The sequence below is a fragment of the Natator depressus genome, chromosome 3, assembly GCF_965152275.1.
Source record: "Natator depressus isolate rNatDep1 chromosome 3, rNatDep2.hap1, whole genome shotgun sequence".
Taxonomy (NCBI): Eukaryota; Metazoa; Chordata; order Testudines; family Cheloniidae; genus Natator; species Natator depressus.
Window position 1 is genome coordinate 184341040 of NC_134236.1, and position 17368 is coordinate 184358407.

General features: G+C 45.3%; 1 protein-coding gene across 3 annotated transcripts in view; it reads left to right on the forward strand.

The window, feature by feature from the left end:
• The window catches only part of EML6 (EMAP like 6), a 340990-nt gene that overhangs the window by 154545 nt on the left and 169077 nt on the right, over positions 1 to 17368 (forward strand). For all 3 annotated transcript variants that reach the window (XM_074949464.1, XM_074949465.1, XM_074949466.1), the window contains 2 exons: positions 466 to 652; positions 3860 to 3965. In XM_074949464.1, coding sequence (XP_074805565.1) covers positions 466 to 652; positions 3860 to 3965 — 293 coding nt within the window. The remainder of the gene's footprint in view (positions 1 to 465; positions 653 to 3859; positions 3966 to 17368) is intronic.

Here is a 17368-nt window from a genome sequence, read left to right on the forward strand (position 1 = left end):
TTAGTAGAAATGTGTGATACATTTGCAGCACAAAAGCATGCAAAACTTTCCTGGGCATAATTTTGTATGAACTTGAGCTAATTTATGATTTCTCATCCAGATCATAGGAGCTCTGTGTTTTCTCATGATTTTGATGCAAATCAGGTGAACATTGACAGTTTTGGATGAGTTTTTGGTTCAGTTAATCCCCAAAATCAAAGTGAAATTTGAGTGGTAATTGTTTGAATGCAGAAAAAAATGTATACTTAACTAGTGCAAAGAAAACCATGGAGTTTTACGCAGCTCTAGTTGTTAACAATTATGAATGTAATATAAGACATTTAAATGGTTGTAGTCAGCCTGTATATTATGATATTTTGGGTCTAGCTCAGGTAAGTCATTTGCGTAGTTAGATTGTTTTCCCTCCAAAGTACACGGATATTTTTGGTGGTATATTAAACTTCCCTTGCTTTATATTTATTTCAGTTACAGAGGCTACGACTGTCGAAATAATTTATTCTACACACAAACTGGAGAAGTAGTTTACCACATCGCTGCTGTTGCCATTGTATACAGTAGGCAACAACACACCCAAAGACTCTATCTTGGTCATGATGATGACATCCTCAGCTTAACCATCCATCCAATGAAAGACTATGTCGCTACTGGACAGGTATGTATCTAGGAGTGTTGGTCATGACAAAACAACTTAAGGAATTCTCTGTCACAAACTATATTTGAGAAATGCAAAACAGTTTGTGTATCTTTGTCATAAAGAGAGGTATTTTTCTGCTTTGAAAATCACAGATTAAATGTTTTGCTACCCATGTCATTGCCTAACTGCTAGGGAAAGCAGGAGTGGAAACAATGATTGTGACACTGTTACAGTATTCCTAAAAAACAGAAATTAGAGTCTCCTATTGTGGCATTTGGAAAGTTGCTTATTCACTCTGAACCTTTGCTTCTCATCTGTAAAATGTAGAAAATAATACATATTTCCCTACCTCCCAAGAGTCTTCTAATGTTTACTTAGGTTTTTATTATATTTGTATAACAGTAGCACCTAAAGGTCCCAAGTAGGCAAGGATCTCATTGTGTTAGGCACCATACTGACAAAGTAAAAGACTGTCCTGATGCAAAAAACTTTAATTCTTAATTCTAAGATACAACAGGATGGCAAGACATATAGGCAGGGGCCAGGGAGCAGCCGCGTAGCCAGGTGGAGGGAACAGGGGGAGGGTGGATGAGCTAATGATAGTAACAGAATATTTGTGTAAAGATTAGCAATGTTCACAATCTTTAGGTATAATAAGATGAACAACAGCAGTAACATTAGATTCATGATTGATAGGTCTGCAAATTTGTCATAGCATTTTTTAAACAAAAATCAGGGAGCAGTTATGGCAGATACAGTAAAAGTCATAGGTTACCAAATTTACCTTGACTTCTCCCTGACTTTTGATTTAAAAAAATATTGTACTCCTTGCCCTGCTCAGGAGGCATGGACCATCCACAGCAGCACCTTTAACCTCAGGACTGCAACCCTAATCCTGACTTGGTGTGGAAGGGAGGGCTGCCCAAGGAAAGGGAGGATGCTCTGAAAAGTGAGAGCCTGCACATGCTCATCCTGCAGCAGCAGGTCCTGTGGGCCTGTGCCTGGCACCCTGCTCTGGGCATTGTGACTTGGCATGTTTGCTCTGGTTTGCCAAGCACTCCCCCCCCGCCACATTATGACAGAGGTTGGGTGGGCCAATCCTGAGTGGCACTGCAACCTGGTATACGAGGTCATAATGCCCAGAGTGGGAAGCTGGGCCCAGCCCTGTGGGATCAGAGCTGCTGCTGCTGTGAATGAGTGACTGACAGAAAAAGTCACGGGCAAATGGGAAAATCACACTAAAGGTGCCTTTTTTTTCCACCCACTATGACAAACCTGTAGTCCTACTGTTTCCCTATCCATTCTCATCAGGCAGGGATTTGTACTCATCATGGCAGGGGTGAGTGTTGAGGGATTTGAAGAAAGATGAAATCGAACTATATGGATTATAAAAGTGAGTTTTACTTATTCATAAGGAGTGGTAATGGGGGAAAGCTCAAAGGTGTCTAGGGAGAAGCTGACTGGTGGGCAGTAAAGACTGGGAATGTTGGAGAAGGAAAAGCAGGCATCATCATCATGATATAAATTACTAGATCAACTATGTAGCATGGGACCAAGTCCTGAAAAGGCTTATAGATAGAGAGAAGAAACATATGTTGGATGTGCAGATAAGTGAAAGCATTGGAGAAACTCAAAGAGAAGACTGATGTGCTCAGAACCAGGAAGATAATCCTAGAAGCAGCATTTTGAATAGACTTGAGGGGAACAAAGGTGCAGCAGTTAAGGCCAGGGAGGAGGAAGTTGCAGCAGTTAAGGTGCAAGATAAGGGCCTAGATGAGAATTTGATGGTGTAGAGAGAGAAAAGGTCAAATTTTAGAAACATTCTTTACCAGGAAGTGGAGAGATTTAGACGCAGCCTAGATGTGTGGATTTCAAAGGAGGGTTGAATTAAAGATGATGCCCAGAGGGGAAAGGAGAGAGAGGAGAGGCTTTGGGACAAAATATAAGACCTCTAATTTGGGAATGTTGCATTTAAATTGAATGGCTGGACATCCACAAAGAGATGTCAGAAGGACAGGCTGAGATTTAAGTTTGTGCAGATGAAGGCAAGTCTGAAGTGGATATGAAGTCAAAGTTTTGTTTATGGATAAGATCATCCAGCGACAGAATGCAGAGGAAGAAGAGTGTAAAGGCTGGAGCTCTCTTGAACCTCCAACATTAGTTACAGGGCATATGAGGAGGACCTACCAAACAAAACACTGAAGAAATTATTAAAGAGGTAGGAAGAGAACTAGGAATAGTCACAAAAGCTGAGGGAAGGTGAAATTTTAAAAGACCATGGCCAGCAGCATCAAAGTAGCCAGTAGGTCAAGGAGGACAAGGATGTATCCATGTTATTTGGATGCAAAGTGCTCAATAGACCCTTTGTTAAGTGTGGCTTCTGTGGAGTGTAAAGCTGGAAGTCAGATTGGAGAGGATCTAGGCTGGAATGGGAGGGAAGGAACTTCAGACAGTGGTTCTAGAAGGTGCATTCAAGGAATTTGGAAATGAACAAGAGAAGAGAGATTGGGTGATAATTTGAAAGGAAGCTACAGTGAGGTGGTTTTTGTTTGATTTTAAGATGGGGGAGACCAAAGCATGCTCATACAGGGAGGGGAAGGAAGAAATAGAGTAGGGGGTGAGGGAGGTCAGGAGACTGGAAGGAACTGGAGGAGGAGGAAAGCAGGAGAGTATGCAGTGAAAAAGGAGAGATGAGAAGAAGGTTATGCCAGATGGTTTTCAACATTTCCTTTGAAGGCTGTGCAGAGATGGGGGGGAAGGGACAGAAAAGGGAGGTAAAAAAAGACAGCTGGGGTTGTGGGTGTGGGATTGAGTGAAGGTGGAGAAGTAGACCTGTGTGGCTAAAAGGATGGCAAAACTGAAAGAAGTGAATTAGTGGAAGAAGTCTGTATGGTTGTGGGATATCTACCATAAGAGAAGGTGAGGAAGAGGGCACTGAGAATGAAAGAGAAGTTCTCGGTGTTGATGGATAGGAAATCACAGGAGGATGGGGTTTCTGGGCAACGCTGAGGGGCAGGTGGGTGATAGTAAGGGAGATGTGGTAGTGACCAGGGAAGTGGAAGTCAGAGGTGGAGAAATTGGAGAGAGAGCAGTTCTTCATGAAGATAAGATCTAATGAGTGCAAAGGTTAATGCTTCTAAAGTGTTTTGAAGATGCAAAAGTGCTAAATATTGTTATTGTTATAGTAATTTAGGAACAGCTATTAAGATTAGCATTCTAATTTAGGTTGGAAGAGATGCTGCTATTCATGTGTGGGACACACAGACACTAAAATGTTTATCGTTGCTGAAAGGCCAGCACCAAAGAGGAGTATGTGCACTGGATTTTTCAGGTAAGCAACAACCCACACACATCAGAATGAATTATTAAAATTAGTCATTAGTCTAAAAATGAAATTTATCTTTTAGATAAAAGGACATTTTTATAATTAAGATCAATTTCACATGGGCTGTTTGATAAGAGTGGGATTGTGTATGGAAATCAAGTACATGGCCTTTTTTTTTTTTTCCCTAACAATGGATTATTATTCAAGTGCTGCTCCCTATGCGTATTCCAAATGCGGGTGCGCATGTGCGCCATGCACCAGAGCCAGAACTGTTCATAGTAGTTTCCATTGACTCACATGTGCGTGGTGCATTGACCACATGACGCATCCGAGGCTCTAAGAGGCTGTGTGGGTTGACGCCACTCCAGAGTCAGAATCCTCTGTTCCTCTGTGGTCTTAGCGAGCTAAGAGTACTGCATTTGCCTTTGTACCTAGTTCTTTCTAGTTAGATAGTTGTCCATTCGTTCATAGTAGTTAGTTAGGTTCTCCCTTGAATTTCCCCTATCGGGGACTTCTCCTCCTCCCCAGACCCAACAAGTGAGTGTCAAGAACTGTGCCTCGTGCCCTTGCTCCTTTTTGGTGGGTGACTAACACACTCATTGCCTGTACTGCCTGGGTGAAGCCCACATAGTTTCTCGCTGCTCCATCTGCTGCTCATTTCCATTGCGTACCCGAGCAGCTCATGAACTTCACCTCCATAATTTTCTAATGGAGGAGGCAATGCGCCCACATGTGCAACCAGACCCAGCTCTGATGGAACCACCAGAGCGGCGCCCATCACCGATGGTGAGCGCCTCACCGGGTCCCTCATGTGTGGCACCGGCCAGGTTTGTATAATATTTGGTGGTGCCCAGAATGGGTCCAAGTCCTGCCCCCCCCACATACACCTGCCTAAGGCTCTGGGAGGGAGTTTGGGTGCAGGAGAGGGTTTGGGGTGCCAGTTCTGGGAGGAAGTTTGGGTACAGGAGGGGTGCAGGCTCTGGGACAGAGTTTGGGTGCTGGATGCAGGCTCTGGGCTGGGGCAGGGGGTTGACATGGCCCTTTCCCCGGCCTTCTCCTACATCCTGGAACCATGACAACAGTCCTATCCTCTGGGATATGATCCTGCAGTCGACCCGTGGTTCCTTTACTAATGCATGGCGATCCCTACTCCTGGCCTTACTGGCCCTCGTGGGACCCCTACCACCATTTCAGTATGCATCGCCCGCATGGCCTGTCTCCTGTTTCAGGAGGAACGTCTGGGTGTTCCCACTCCATCAGCACCGCTGGCCTCAGCGGCACCATCGGAACCAGCAGTCCCTACAGGCACTTTGTCGTCACTGGACGATGCCCTTATTCCACCTTCCCTCTCACCACCAGATGACCATGCACAATTGATGGCTTCTGCACTCAGTCTCCCAGTAGAGGATGTTCAAGACTCCCAGGACCAATTCCTGGACATCCTTCAACCTTCCAGACTGTCTCGTACCGCCTTACCAAGACATGGTGCCATCTTACAGTCAGCCCAAGCTTTATGGCATATGCCAGCATCCTGCACCCCCACACCAAAGTGGGTGGAATGCCGATTCTTTATCCCCTCTAAGGGCACTGATTTCCTTTTTACCCACCCACCACCTAACTCTCTGGTTGTCCACGCTGCCACCAAATGCACCCGTCAGCAACACTTCAAGTCTGCTCCTCCAGACTACACTGCTATAAAACTGAACTTGCGAGGCATCATCCACCAGGGCTTTCATTATCGAATTCCTTTCCTTCCCTCCTTGCCACCTGCCTGGTGGCCAACCTTCCAAAGATGGTCTCCACGAAGATGCCACTGCCCTCCTCTGAAAGGGTGCCATAGAACCTGTCCCATAATACTACCACGGCCATAGCTTCTATTGCCCCTCTTTCCTCATTCCGAAGAAAGGAGGTGGTCTTTGCTCCATCCTGGACCTCTGCTCCCTGAACAAGTTTATTCACAAGTTTCATTTCAGGATGGTCACCCTCCCTCTCATTATCCCCTCCCTTCCCCCATGGAGGTTGGTTCACGGCTCTTGATATGAAAGATGCATACTTTCACATAAACACCCACCCCACTCATCGCTAATTCCTCCATTTCACAGTGGGCAGTGCCCATTATCAATTCTGCATCCTCCCCTTCAGAATCGCTGACACCCCCCGTGTCTTCACAAAGGTCTTTGCAGTCGTGGCAGCCCACATGTGCTGACTGGGCCATTCCCTTTTCCCTTACCTGGACAACTGGCTTCTTGCGGAGCCCTCTTGCTCCCATCTCCTCGCCACTATACGGACTCGCCGTACCCTCCTCTGCAGCTTCGGTATCTGCATCAACGAGGACAAGTCAATCCTCGACTCTACCCACACACTCACTTTCATAGGGGCATGACTGAACTCTGTCTCGGCCCGCGCTTTTCTTCCATAGGACAACTTTGCCATCCTTACTTCCCTTATTACGACACTCCAGCACCATCCGCAGACACACATCTTTCAGTGCCTCCCTCCTGAGCCATATGGTGGCCTGCACTGTTGTTACACTGTATGCCCACCTTCATATACGTTGCCTTCATCTCTGGCTCCGTACTGTTTATGATCCACAATTGGACTGACTAAACAAACCACTCATCCTCCCTCCTCCTGTTTTGACTTCTCTTGTTTGGTGGTGCAACCCATCCACAGTTCTAGTGGGCTTCCTGTTTACATCTCCGATGCCCAGCACCACTCTCACCACGGACGTTTCGCTGGTAGGCTGGGGCACCTATCTAAATGACTGCACAGCACAGGGCCTTTGGTCAGAGATGCAGAGATGCACATCAATGTCCTGGAGCTGTGGGCGGTCCATCTTGCCTGTCAATCCTTTCTGTCCTTCCTCCACTCCCACAATGTCCAAGTACTGTCAAACAAGATGACAGATGTCAGATACATCAAAAAACAGGACGGTGCAGGGTCCCCTTCTCTCTGTCAGGAAGCTGTCCATCTTTGATGCCTCCGACACAAGATCATCCTACATGCAGTGCACCTTCCGGGCACCAGCAACTCTCTGGCAGATAGACTCGTCCACTCCTTCCATGCCAACTACGAGTGGGAACTCTGCAAACCCCCTCTCCAATCTGTCTTTTGTCGGTGGGGCATGTCACTTTGGGACTTCTTCGCAACGTCCACAAACCACAAACTTCCCCTCTTCTGCTCCTGAGGGGGCCTGGACCCGGGCTCACAGGGTGATGCCCTTCTCATTCCCTGGACTTCAGATCTCCTCTACGCCTTCCAACCCATTCCACTTCTCCCCCAGGTTCTATGCTAAGTGTGCAGGGACTGCACAATGGTTATCCTCATGGCTCCCTCCTGGCCTTGCCAACACTGGTACACCAATCTTCTCCAACTCTTCGCTCGCCCCCCATTCCTCTTCCCACCCTCCTAGATCTCCTGATGCAGGATGCCACCATCACATCTCTCCAGACTCCATTTCCATTCTTGTCCTCCTAGACTATCTTCTTCATCTCCACTAATCAGGCCTCACTCACTCCTCCGTTCATGTTCATCTAGCAGCGCTAAGTGCCTTCCTTCCTCCTGGGGATGGCTTCTCCGTCTTTACTCACCCAACGACCTCCCCATTCCTCTGGGGCCTCCTCGATGCTTTTCACCTCTTGCAGAAGCCTGCACTGTCATATCTCAATGTGGTCCTCTCTGTTTTCACCAAGCCACCTTTCAAACCCTTTGCTACCTGCTCCCTCACCTACCTCTCCAAGAAAGTAATCTTCTTGGTAGCCATCACCTCTGCACACCATGTCAGTGAACTGGCAGCCATGATGGCGGACCCACCATTAACGGTCTTCCACAAGGACAAAGTCTCCTTATGTCTGCACCCCAAATTTGTACCCAAGGTGGCTTCCTCTTTCCACTTCAACCAAAGTATATACGTTCCGGTCGTCTACCTCAAACGCCATACCTCACCCATGAAGCATGCCTTCCACTCCCTCGATGTCTGCAGGGCACTAGCCTTTTATCTCTACTCCACTTGTGCTTTCTGTGCATCCCCCCGTCTCTTTGTTGCCATCGCAGAGCGCTGCCACAGCTCCACCCTCTCCTCACAATGACTCTCCAAGTGGATCTCCCACTGCATCGAGACCTGCTATGAGCTCTCTGGCGCTCCTCTTCCACTGGGAGTCACAGCCCATTCCACAAGGGCATATGCTGCCACATCAGCCTTCCTGGCAGGAGATACGTTGAGCTGCCACTTGATCCTCCATCCACACCTTCTCCACTCATTATGCCATTGCTCCCTCCACAACTGCGGATGCAGCAGTCGGTCACGCTGCCTTACAGACTTGTTCTTTCGAGAGCCCTCATGCCAGCCTCATGCTGACCACTGCTCACTACTCTCCTGCCTTTGGAATCCACATAGGGACCAGCACTCGAAGAAGAAGAGAGGGTTACTTACTGTAACTGAAAGTTCTTTGAGATGTGTGATCCCTATCTGGATTCCAATCCCTCCCTCTTTCTCCTCTGCTCCAGGCTCCATTCATTATGGGTACGAGGGAACTAGAGTGGTGTCGACCTATACAGCCTCTTAAAGCCTCAGGCATGCCATGCGGTCAATGCACAACACACGTGCGGGTCAACGGATACTGCTTTGAACAGTTCCTGCTCTGGTGCATGGTATATATGCGCGCCCGCATTTGGAATCCAGATAGGGACCACACATCTCAAAGAACCTCCAGTTACAGTAAGTAACCTTCTCATCTCTCTGGTCTCTAGTCAGCCAAAATATCAGTGGCCTCCTGGAATGCACTTGCCATAGCAAGCCAGCCTATTCAAGGAGAAGATAGACGAGATGCCCTTACTCATGCATGTAGTCCCAATGAAATCATGTACTTCTGTGAGTTTCCTACATATAATAAGAGTACAGCTATTAGATTCAATTTATTGATGTTTACAGGATGGTATAATTATTCTGAAGTAGACAAAAGAGTCACCTGGAGCATGTAAGCAAGATGGAAGTGTAATTTGCATGCTGTAATTTGCATGCAATTCTTAAATTGTGGTTAGAGATGCCCAAATACAGGAGTGTGTCTGAGGCAGAGGGCAGTACAAAGCATCGTTGTCTGTTGCTGTTCTAATCTCCTTCTGAGATGGGCTTGTACTGTCTGGGTTGCCTCACTTTTTCAGAGGCAAGATTCAAGAGTGGGAGAAAGACTGTCTCAGTATTGCAAACCCCCACATGTTCAAAAATCATGAGTCAGGCCTCCCAAAATCATCAGATAGGATTAAAATCATAACATTTTAAAAGAAAACTACTGACTACTGGTTTACCTTTAAGGTGCTCTTAGGTCACATTTTCAAACTTTTCTCCGCAACCATGAGGGCTAGAAATTTCATTCTTTTTTTTTTAAATGAAAGCTCAGATCCTCAAGTATTTGCATAACTTTGGGAGCTAGGGCTTTAAGAAAACCATCAAATATTGTGAGCCTAGTGATAAAATTGCAAGAGTTAGCTACACTGGTGTCCATAAACAGGAAGGTGACAGGAGTGGGAGAAAAGGTCCATTCAGGAGTATTGGACTAGGAGGAAGAGATGGTAGCTTGATAATAAAAGATTGTCCAAGGGCCCTGAAATTTTAGTGGATCCAGTTTTCCTTTTAGCCTTTGTTCTCAACAATATCTTATCAATGCATGATGCAGAGCTACTAGCAGTTTGATATTCAGACATCAGCTTAATTGCTCCTTGTGAACTGTTGTGATTATCTGATTTAAACATCTCTGAACTTCAAAAAAGTTTGGATCTGAATCTAAATTTTGCGGCTGCTCTGTTTCTAAAATAGGTACTTGTTTGAGTGATGGTCCTTATGCTTATTCCATTGGAGGTGCACATGTGCTCCACATGCCTGAAACTGGAAGATTTTTTTCACTAGCAGTGTCCATTAATCCGTGCCTGCCCTCTTCTCCTCATGTTCTGAACCAAGGACATAAGGGGCAGTGCAGATCAACCATCTCTTCAGTTCCATTCTATCTCCCATGGTCTGAGACTGAACTTATGCAGAGCCACCAAGGAACAGAAGCCCTGTCCGCTCTTAAGCAACAAGGGCCATATATGCTATCCTGGAGGACCTTACTATCTGTGCAGGCCTGGAATTGCCAATTCTATCTAATCCAGTCCTAACCAGGGAGGTCCCCACACCATCTGTTCAACACTCACAGGTACCAATGACTAGCTGAGGTATAATAAGACCACCAGTGCAGAGGGCACCACCCATCAATACAAAGACCTCACACTCCTCCCAACAAATCTGGAATCAACAGGAGAGCATCACCAGCCTTTTCAAAGTGGGCAGTCAGCCCCAACAGATGATCCAAGAACTCATGAGCATCTTCTCATTCTCACAGGAAGGACTATCAGAATCAGTGTTACCCTTCCTTCCTCGTTACCCCCATGATCCCTGGCACTGCACTTATTTGGGTCCCTGGGATCTGTAATTGAGACAGCCTGAGACAGGTAATCCCGCAGGGGTGAGTGGTTCAGCTGATCAGGTTGCTGATTTTCCTCAGAGTGTTCCTGAGTGGATTGAGGTTCTTCAGGGTCCGTTCTCATGCGAGGATGCTCAGACAGGAAGTAGACTCCCTGCTTCCTCCAGGAGCCATAGAAACAGTACAAGGGAAAAGGATTATACTCAAGATACTTCCTCATCCCCAAGAAGAAAGGAGGCTGAAGGCCCATAGTAGATTTGATGTCTTCATCCACAGCCTGAAGTTCAGAGTGATCACCCTGACCTTTATAGTTCCCTCATGGACTTACAGAGGTCAGGGTGATCATTCTGTTTACAGCTCTTGATGTAAAGATGCTTATTTCCACATATCACATTCTGGGGTGCAATTCAGATTAGTGAGAGGTTATGTCACTGCTTGTCCTGTAATCCTGAGTGCCTTAAATGCTCTGCTTCTGTAGCCCCATGTCTGGATGTTCCCAGTCAACATGCACTGAGTGTCTGTGTGTTGAGTAGCCCTGGTTCAGCAACTCTGACTCCAGCAGCCTGCTTTTTTCACACTCTGGTCTCCACCAGCTTTGGTTACTACTATCCAAGTGATCCCAACACACACCTACCCCTGAATTTCCCCCAAACCATGTACTATGAAATGTCCAGCCCCTCCTGGAACATTCAGAGGAGTAATAAGTTCTGTTGCTCCTTTAAAAAGACAAAAGTGCAGCACCTTCTTGCTTTAACTGCAGTTAATACGACTTCAAGTGAAACACAGTCCTGGGTTGATTCAGAATAGAAGTAAAAGGTTATTTAATGAAAGAGAGAGGTTTTCAGTGAGTTGAAGTATAAGGGATAAAATCAGAAAGGGTTACAGGTAAATAAAAGTGAAAAATGCTTTCTAGTAACCAAAATTTAACCAAACTACAGCCTTGGTTCAAGATGAGTTTCTTACCACACTTCCTTCCAGCAAGATTGCTGTCCACCCCATTGGTCAGGATTTCCCACAAAATACAAAGTGCTTGGTTCCTTTGTAAGTTGTGAGTGAAGGATAACTTGGAGTTCTTTGCCCCTCTCTTTTATAGAAATATATCCTTCTCAAAGTTCAGTGCCCCTGCTGTGAGGAATGTGCCATGAAGTCTGATGAAGAAGGTTCCATGCTGGTTTCTTCCCCGCTGGTGCTTTCTACAATGCAAATTTATCTGTCCATGCAGTCTCTGATATGCCAATAAATGGCCACTTGTCTGATTTCCTTGAAAAAAGTCAAGGAAAGTGTGGGCCCCTTACTGAATGAGGGAGGCAACCTAGTGACAGAGGATGTGGAAAAAGCTAATGTACGCCATGCTTTTTTGCTTCGGTCTTCACGAAGAAGGTCAGCTTCCAGAATACTGCACTGGGCAGCACAGTATGAGGAGGAGGCGACCAGCCCTCTGTGGAGAAAGAAGTGGTTTGGGACTATTTAGAAAAGCTGGACGAGCACAAGTCCATGGGGCCAGATGTGCTGCATCCGAGGGTGGTAAAGGAGTCAGCGGATGTGATTGCAGAACCATTGGCCATTATCTTTGAAAACCCATGGTGATCGGGGGAGGTCCCAGATGACTGGAAAAAGGCTAATGTAGTGCCCATCTTTAAAAAAGGGAAGGAGGAGGATCCTGGGAACTACAGGCCAGTCAGCCTCACCTCAGTCCCTGGAAAAATCATGGAGCAGGTCCTCAAGGAATCAATTCTGAAGCACTTAGAGGAGAGGAAAGTGATCAATAACAGTCAGCATGGATTCACCAAGGGCAAGTCATGCCTGACTAATCTAATTGCCTTCTATGATGAGATAACTGGCTCTGTGGATGAGGGGAAAGCAGTGGATGTGTTATTCCTTGACTTCAGCAAAGCTTTTGATAGGGTCTCCCACAGTATTCTTGCCAGCAAGTTAAAGAAGTATGGGCTGGATGAATGGACTATAAGGTGGATAGAAAGTTGGCTAGATTGTTGGGCTCAATGGATAGTGATCAATGGCTCCATGTCTAGTTGGCAGCTGGAATCAAGTGGAGTGGCCCAAAGGTCGGTCCTGGGGCCGGTTTTGTTCAATATCATCTTTAATGATCAGGAGGATGGCATGGACTGCACCCTCAGCAACTTTGCAGATGACACTAAATTGGGAGGAGAGGCAGATATGCTGGAGGGTAGGGATAGGATACAGAGGGTCCTAGAGAAATTAGAGGATTGGGCCAAAAGAAATCTGAGGTTCAACAAGGACAAGTGCAGAGTCCTGCACTTAGGATGGAAGAATCCAATGCACCGCTGCACACTAGGGACCGAATGGCTAGGCAGCAGTTCTGCAGAAGAGGACGTAGGGGTTACAGTGGACGAGAAGCTGGGTATGAGTCAACAGTGTGCCCTTGTTGCTGAGAAGGCCAATGGCATTTTTGGATGTATAAATAGGGGCATTGCCAGCAGATTGAGGGACATGATCGTTCCCCTCTATTCGAAATTGGTGAGGCCTCATTTGGAGTACTGTGTCCAGTTTTGGGCCCCACACTACAAGAAGGATGTGGAAAAATTGGAAAGAGTCCAGCGGAGGGAACAAAAATGATTAGGGGACTGGAACACATGACTTATGGGGAGAGGCTGAGGGAACTGGGGTTGTTTAGTCTGCGGAAGAGAAGAAAAAGGGGGGATTTGATAACTGCTTTCAACTACCTGAAAGGGGCTCCAAAGAGGATGGATCTAGACTGTTCTCAGTGGCAGCAGATGATAGAATGAAGAGTAATGGTCTCAAGTTGCAGTGGGGGAGGTTTAGATTGGATATTAGGAAACACTGTTTCACTAGGAGGGTGGTGAAATAGTGGAATGGGTTACCTAGGGAGGTGGTGGAATCTCCTTCTCTTGAAGTTTTCAAGGTCAGGCTTGACAAAGCCCTGTCTGGGATGATTTAGTTGGGGATTGGTCCTGCTTTGAGTAGGAGGTTGGACTAGATGACCTCCTGAGGTCCCTTCCAATCCTGATATTCTATGATTCTATGATTCAGCTAATCCTCAGATGACAGTAGGATCCTGTCTTGTCTTCCTAGGTCAGATAGCTTCATGCATATTTGTGACATCCTTTTTGAGATTTTGTCTAAGAAGTCTACAGATTTGGTTGTGGACAGTCTACGCACCAAGCAAGCACAGTCCAGACAAACTGGTCTCACTTCCCCACAGAGTTCTGACTTCATTTATCTGGTGGGAAAACAGGGAGGCAGTGTGTGAGGGGATTTCCTTTGCCCCTCTGCCACCCACAAAAAGATTGATCAGATGCCTCCCTCCTACGCAGGGGAGCCTTTCTCATCAAACAAATAGCACAGGGTACTTAGACCCAACAACAGGGTACTTGGATCCTCATGGCCTGTAGACAGTCCATGAGGTCTACAGTCCATGAGACCTGCAGTCCATGAGGCCTGCAAACAATTCCTGCTGTTTATTTGAACTCTGCATGTTCAAGTCATGTCTAAGAAGATGACAGCTTATTTTATATATGAGCAGGGAGGAGCAAGGTCCACCCCTCTTTTCACAGAAGCTCTCAAACTCTGGAACTGGTGCATTCACCACCAAATCATTCTCTCGGCAGTGCACTTTCTGGGAGTGCAGAGTGCTCTGGCAGACAGCCTTAGTCTACATTTCTCCAGAGAGCACAAGTGGGAACTACAGAACTTGGTGGTACAGAGCATCTTCAGCAGTGGAGATTCCCATTATGAGATTTCTTTGTCTCTTGGGACACAAAGAAATACCTGATCTACTGCTCCAGCACAGTTCAGGGCCTCTATTCCAGAGGAGATGCATTTCTAGTGCAATGGTCAGAACCACGATGTTTGTATTTTGGCCCATCCCTCTTTTACCTCAAGTTCAGAGGAAAATTAAACAAGAAAAAGCATCAATGATTCTAGTTGCTTCTCAGTAGCTGAGATATTTCTAGTTTACAAGCATTCTCCAGATGGTCTTGTGTACATGCATCCACATTCAGCTTTTCTCAGGCCTCTTGACCCAGGACAAGGGCAAGATCCTCCACTCCAACCCAGCATATCTCTATCTAACAGCTTGGTATTTGGATGGGTGATGAATCTAGAGCAATTGTGCTCAGCAGCAGTACAATCCATGATCACAGTACAGTCCATCCTTAACAATAGCAGAAAAGACTCCACAAGAAAATGCTGTACAGCAAAATGGAAAAGGTTGTTCTACCTGGTGCCAGTGTTATCAGATACCCCCCAGAGGTTGCTAAGATCCCTACTATTCTGGACTACCTTCCTCTTTCTAAAAACATCTAGACTACCAGCGCTTTGCGAGTGCACTTGGCAGCTATTAGCACCTTTCACCCTCTGGTTGACAGACATTTGCTCTTCTCCTATTCCACCACAGTATGGTTTCTGAAGGAACTAGTCAGAACTCTTCCTCCAGTGCTGAAGACTACCCTGATATGGGACCTCAGCATTAACAGATTGTCCATTTGACCCTGTGGCCCTTTGCTCATCTATCTATGAAGGTTGCCTTCCTGGTTCCAATCACCTCAGCCAGAAGAAAGCATGGGCGAGCTAGGGGCCTTTATCAGGGATCCTCCTTCTATGGTCTTCCATAAGAATAAGGTTTTCTTTAGGTTACATCCTAAATTTATTGCTAAAGTAATCTCAGAATTCTATCTGAATCAGATCATCCACTTTCCTATCTTCTATCCAAAGCCCCATGCCACTAGAGAAGAAAGGAGGCTCTGCTCTCCAGATGTCTGTCAAGTCTTGGCATTTGACCTGCAAAGGACGAAACCCTTCAGGAAATCTCCTAAACTGCTTGTTTCCTTTGCTTCCCCTCTCATACTTTCAGCTATCTCTGCACAGAGGCTTTCCAAATGAATACCAGGCTGCATCCTGCTTTGCATGTGTTGATGCTGACCCCGCCCCTACAGGGTGTGAGAGCCCACTTGACCAGAGCTCAGGCTGGGCTGGTAGCTTCATTTCATGATGCCCCTCTTCTGGAGAGCTATAGAGTGGCAACTTGAAACTCTGTGCATACATTTGTGGGACATTGCACCGTGGTACAAGGTTCTATGGCAGGTGTATCCCTTGGCAGAGCACTCCTGCTATCTGGAACAGCGGGGTTTCTCATACCCTCCTCCTCAATGAATACTATTTGTGAGTCACCTCATGTGGAATACACGTAGGACCATCACTTAACAAAGTCTGGTTACTTCCCTGGTACAGTAACTGGAGTTCTTTGATATGTATGGTCCCTAATGTGTATTCCATTACCTACCCTCCTTCTCCCCTGCTTCTGATCCTTATTCTAAGGTTATTCACAATAGAGAAGGAACTGGAGAAGTCTATGCCCTCAGTTTGGAACATGAGGAGGAGAAAGGCTAAGGTACAGACAAAAGGATGCTGCCAATGAAAAATCTTCTGATCTCGGAGGCACATGGAGTGCATGCACATCTCAAGTGGAATATACATAGGAACTATACATTTCAAAGAACTCCAGTTACTGTACACGGTAAGTATCCAGATTTTCAACTAAAATTCTCTATTCAAATACCCAACAACAAGGTTAGGAAAAATTTAGAACTGGATCCCATTTTTCAGCTTGGGCCTATCTCTAGTTGTGCTGTATCATGTCAACACATAAGAGTGACTTTGTGATGCTACTATATGTTAACCACCAATGTATTGGAAAATTGTAAACACTTGTTCATGCACTGGTTGGAATTTTTAAATGTTAATAAAATGTCTGTTTTTAAAATTATGGAGGGTTTAATACATAATAATACCATAAGGTACCAGCCATAAGTAAAAGTTTTTAAAATTTTATTCATTTTTAATATGAAATCCTTTCTCTCAGAGTTGTGATATTTCATTGTTGACTGAGGTTTTTGAATAAGTTATTTATCTAACAAAGTAAGTTAAGTGAACACAGTATTGGTGCTCTTGTAATTTTGCATGACTGCATTCTGTGACTCAGTCTCTGCAACTGGGTTGTCCTGTCTTTGTGTGTGCAATAATCAACAACAATTGCGGTGCTGTATAGTATATTGCATGGTATGTGGCAACTTTAAACCTCCTCTTGAAGCTTACCCCTAAACAGCAGAACGGTTCCTCAAAAATTACAAAATTAAACAACAGTTTTTTGCCTCACTCTAACTAAAAAGCAGAAATTGGAAACTAAATAAAATGTTGCACTGAATATTCCCAAATTTTCAACCCTAATTAAATATGTATGATGAAACATAGTCTAATTATAATGCTCTTAAAATAGGAATGGATAGAGGTGTTGGTATTCAGAGCTAGCCCTAGGGAAAAGTTCTTCTGGGTTCAGGTTTGCATTCAACAGTGTTAGAAACTTGTAAACTACTCCAAAATTAAGGAAATCTTGCAAGATCAGATGATCATCTGTCTTTGAAAATTTTCTGCAAACTTTTTGGCTGTTCTGGCGGTGATTTGGGATGCACCTAGATTCAAACTAGACTACAAACACCTACCCTTCAAGTTTTGGATCTTTATCAGGAACCTTAACTGTAGGGTTTGGTTAAAATCTAGTGATTTTACTGCCAGGAGCAGCCCTTTTGGGTGTTGCATAATTTGTCACTAAGGGATCTAAACTAGCTGTTATCACTCAGGAAAGAGATCTTAGAGTCATCGTGGATAGTTCTCTGAAAATGTCTGCTTAATGTGCAGTGGCAGTCAAAACAGCTAGCAATGTAAGAGCCATTAGGAAAGGGATAGATAATAAGATGGAAAATATCATAATGCCACTATATAAATCCATGATATGCTCACACCATGAATAGTGCATGCAGTTCTGGTCACCCCATCTCAAAAACATATATTAGAATTGGAAAAGACACAGAGATGGGCAACAAAAATTATTAAGAATATGGAACAGCTTCCATGTGAGGAGAAATTAAAAAGACTTCTCATTTTAGAAGAGAAATGACT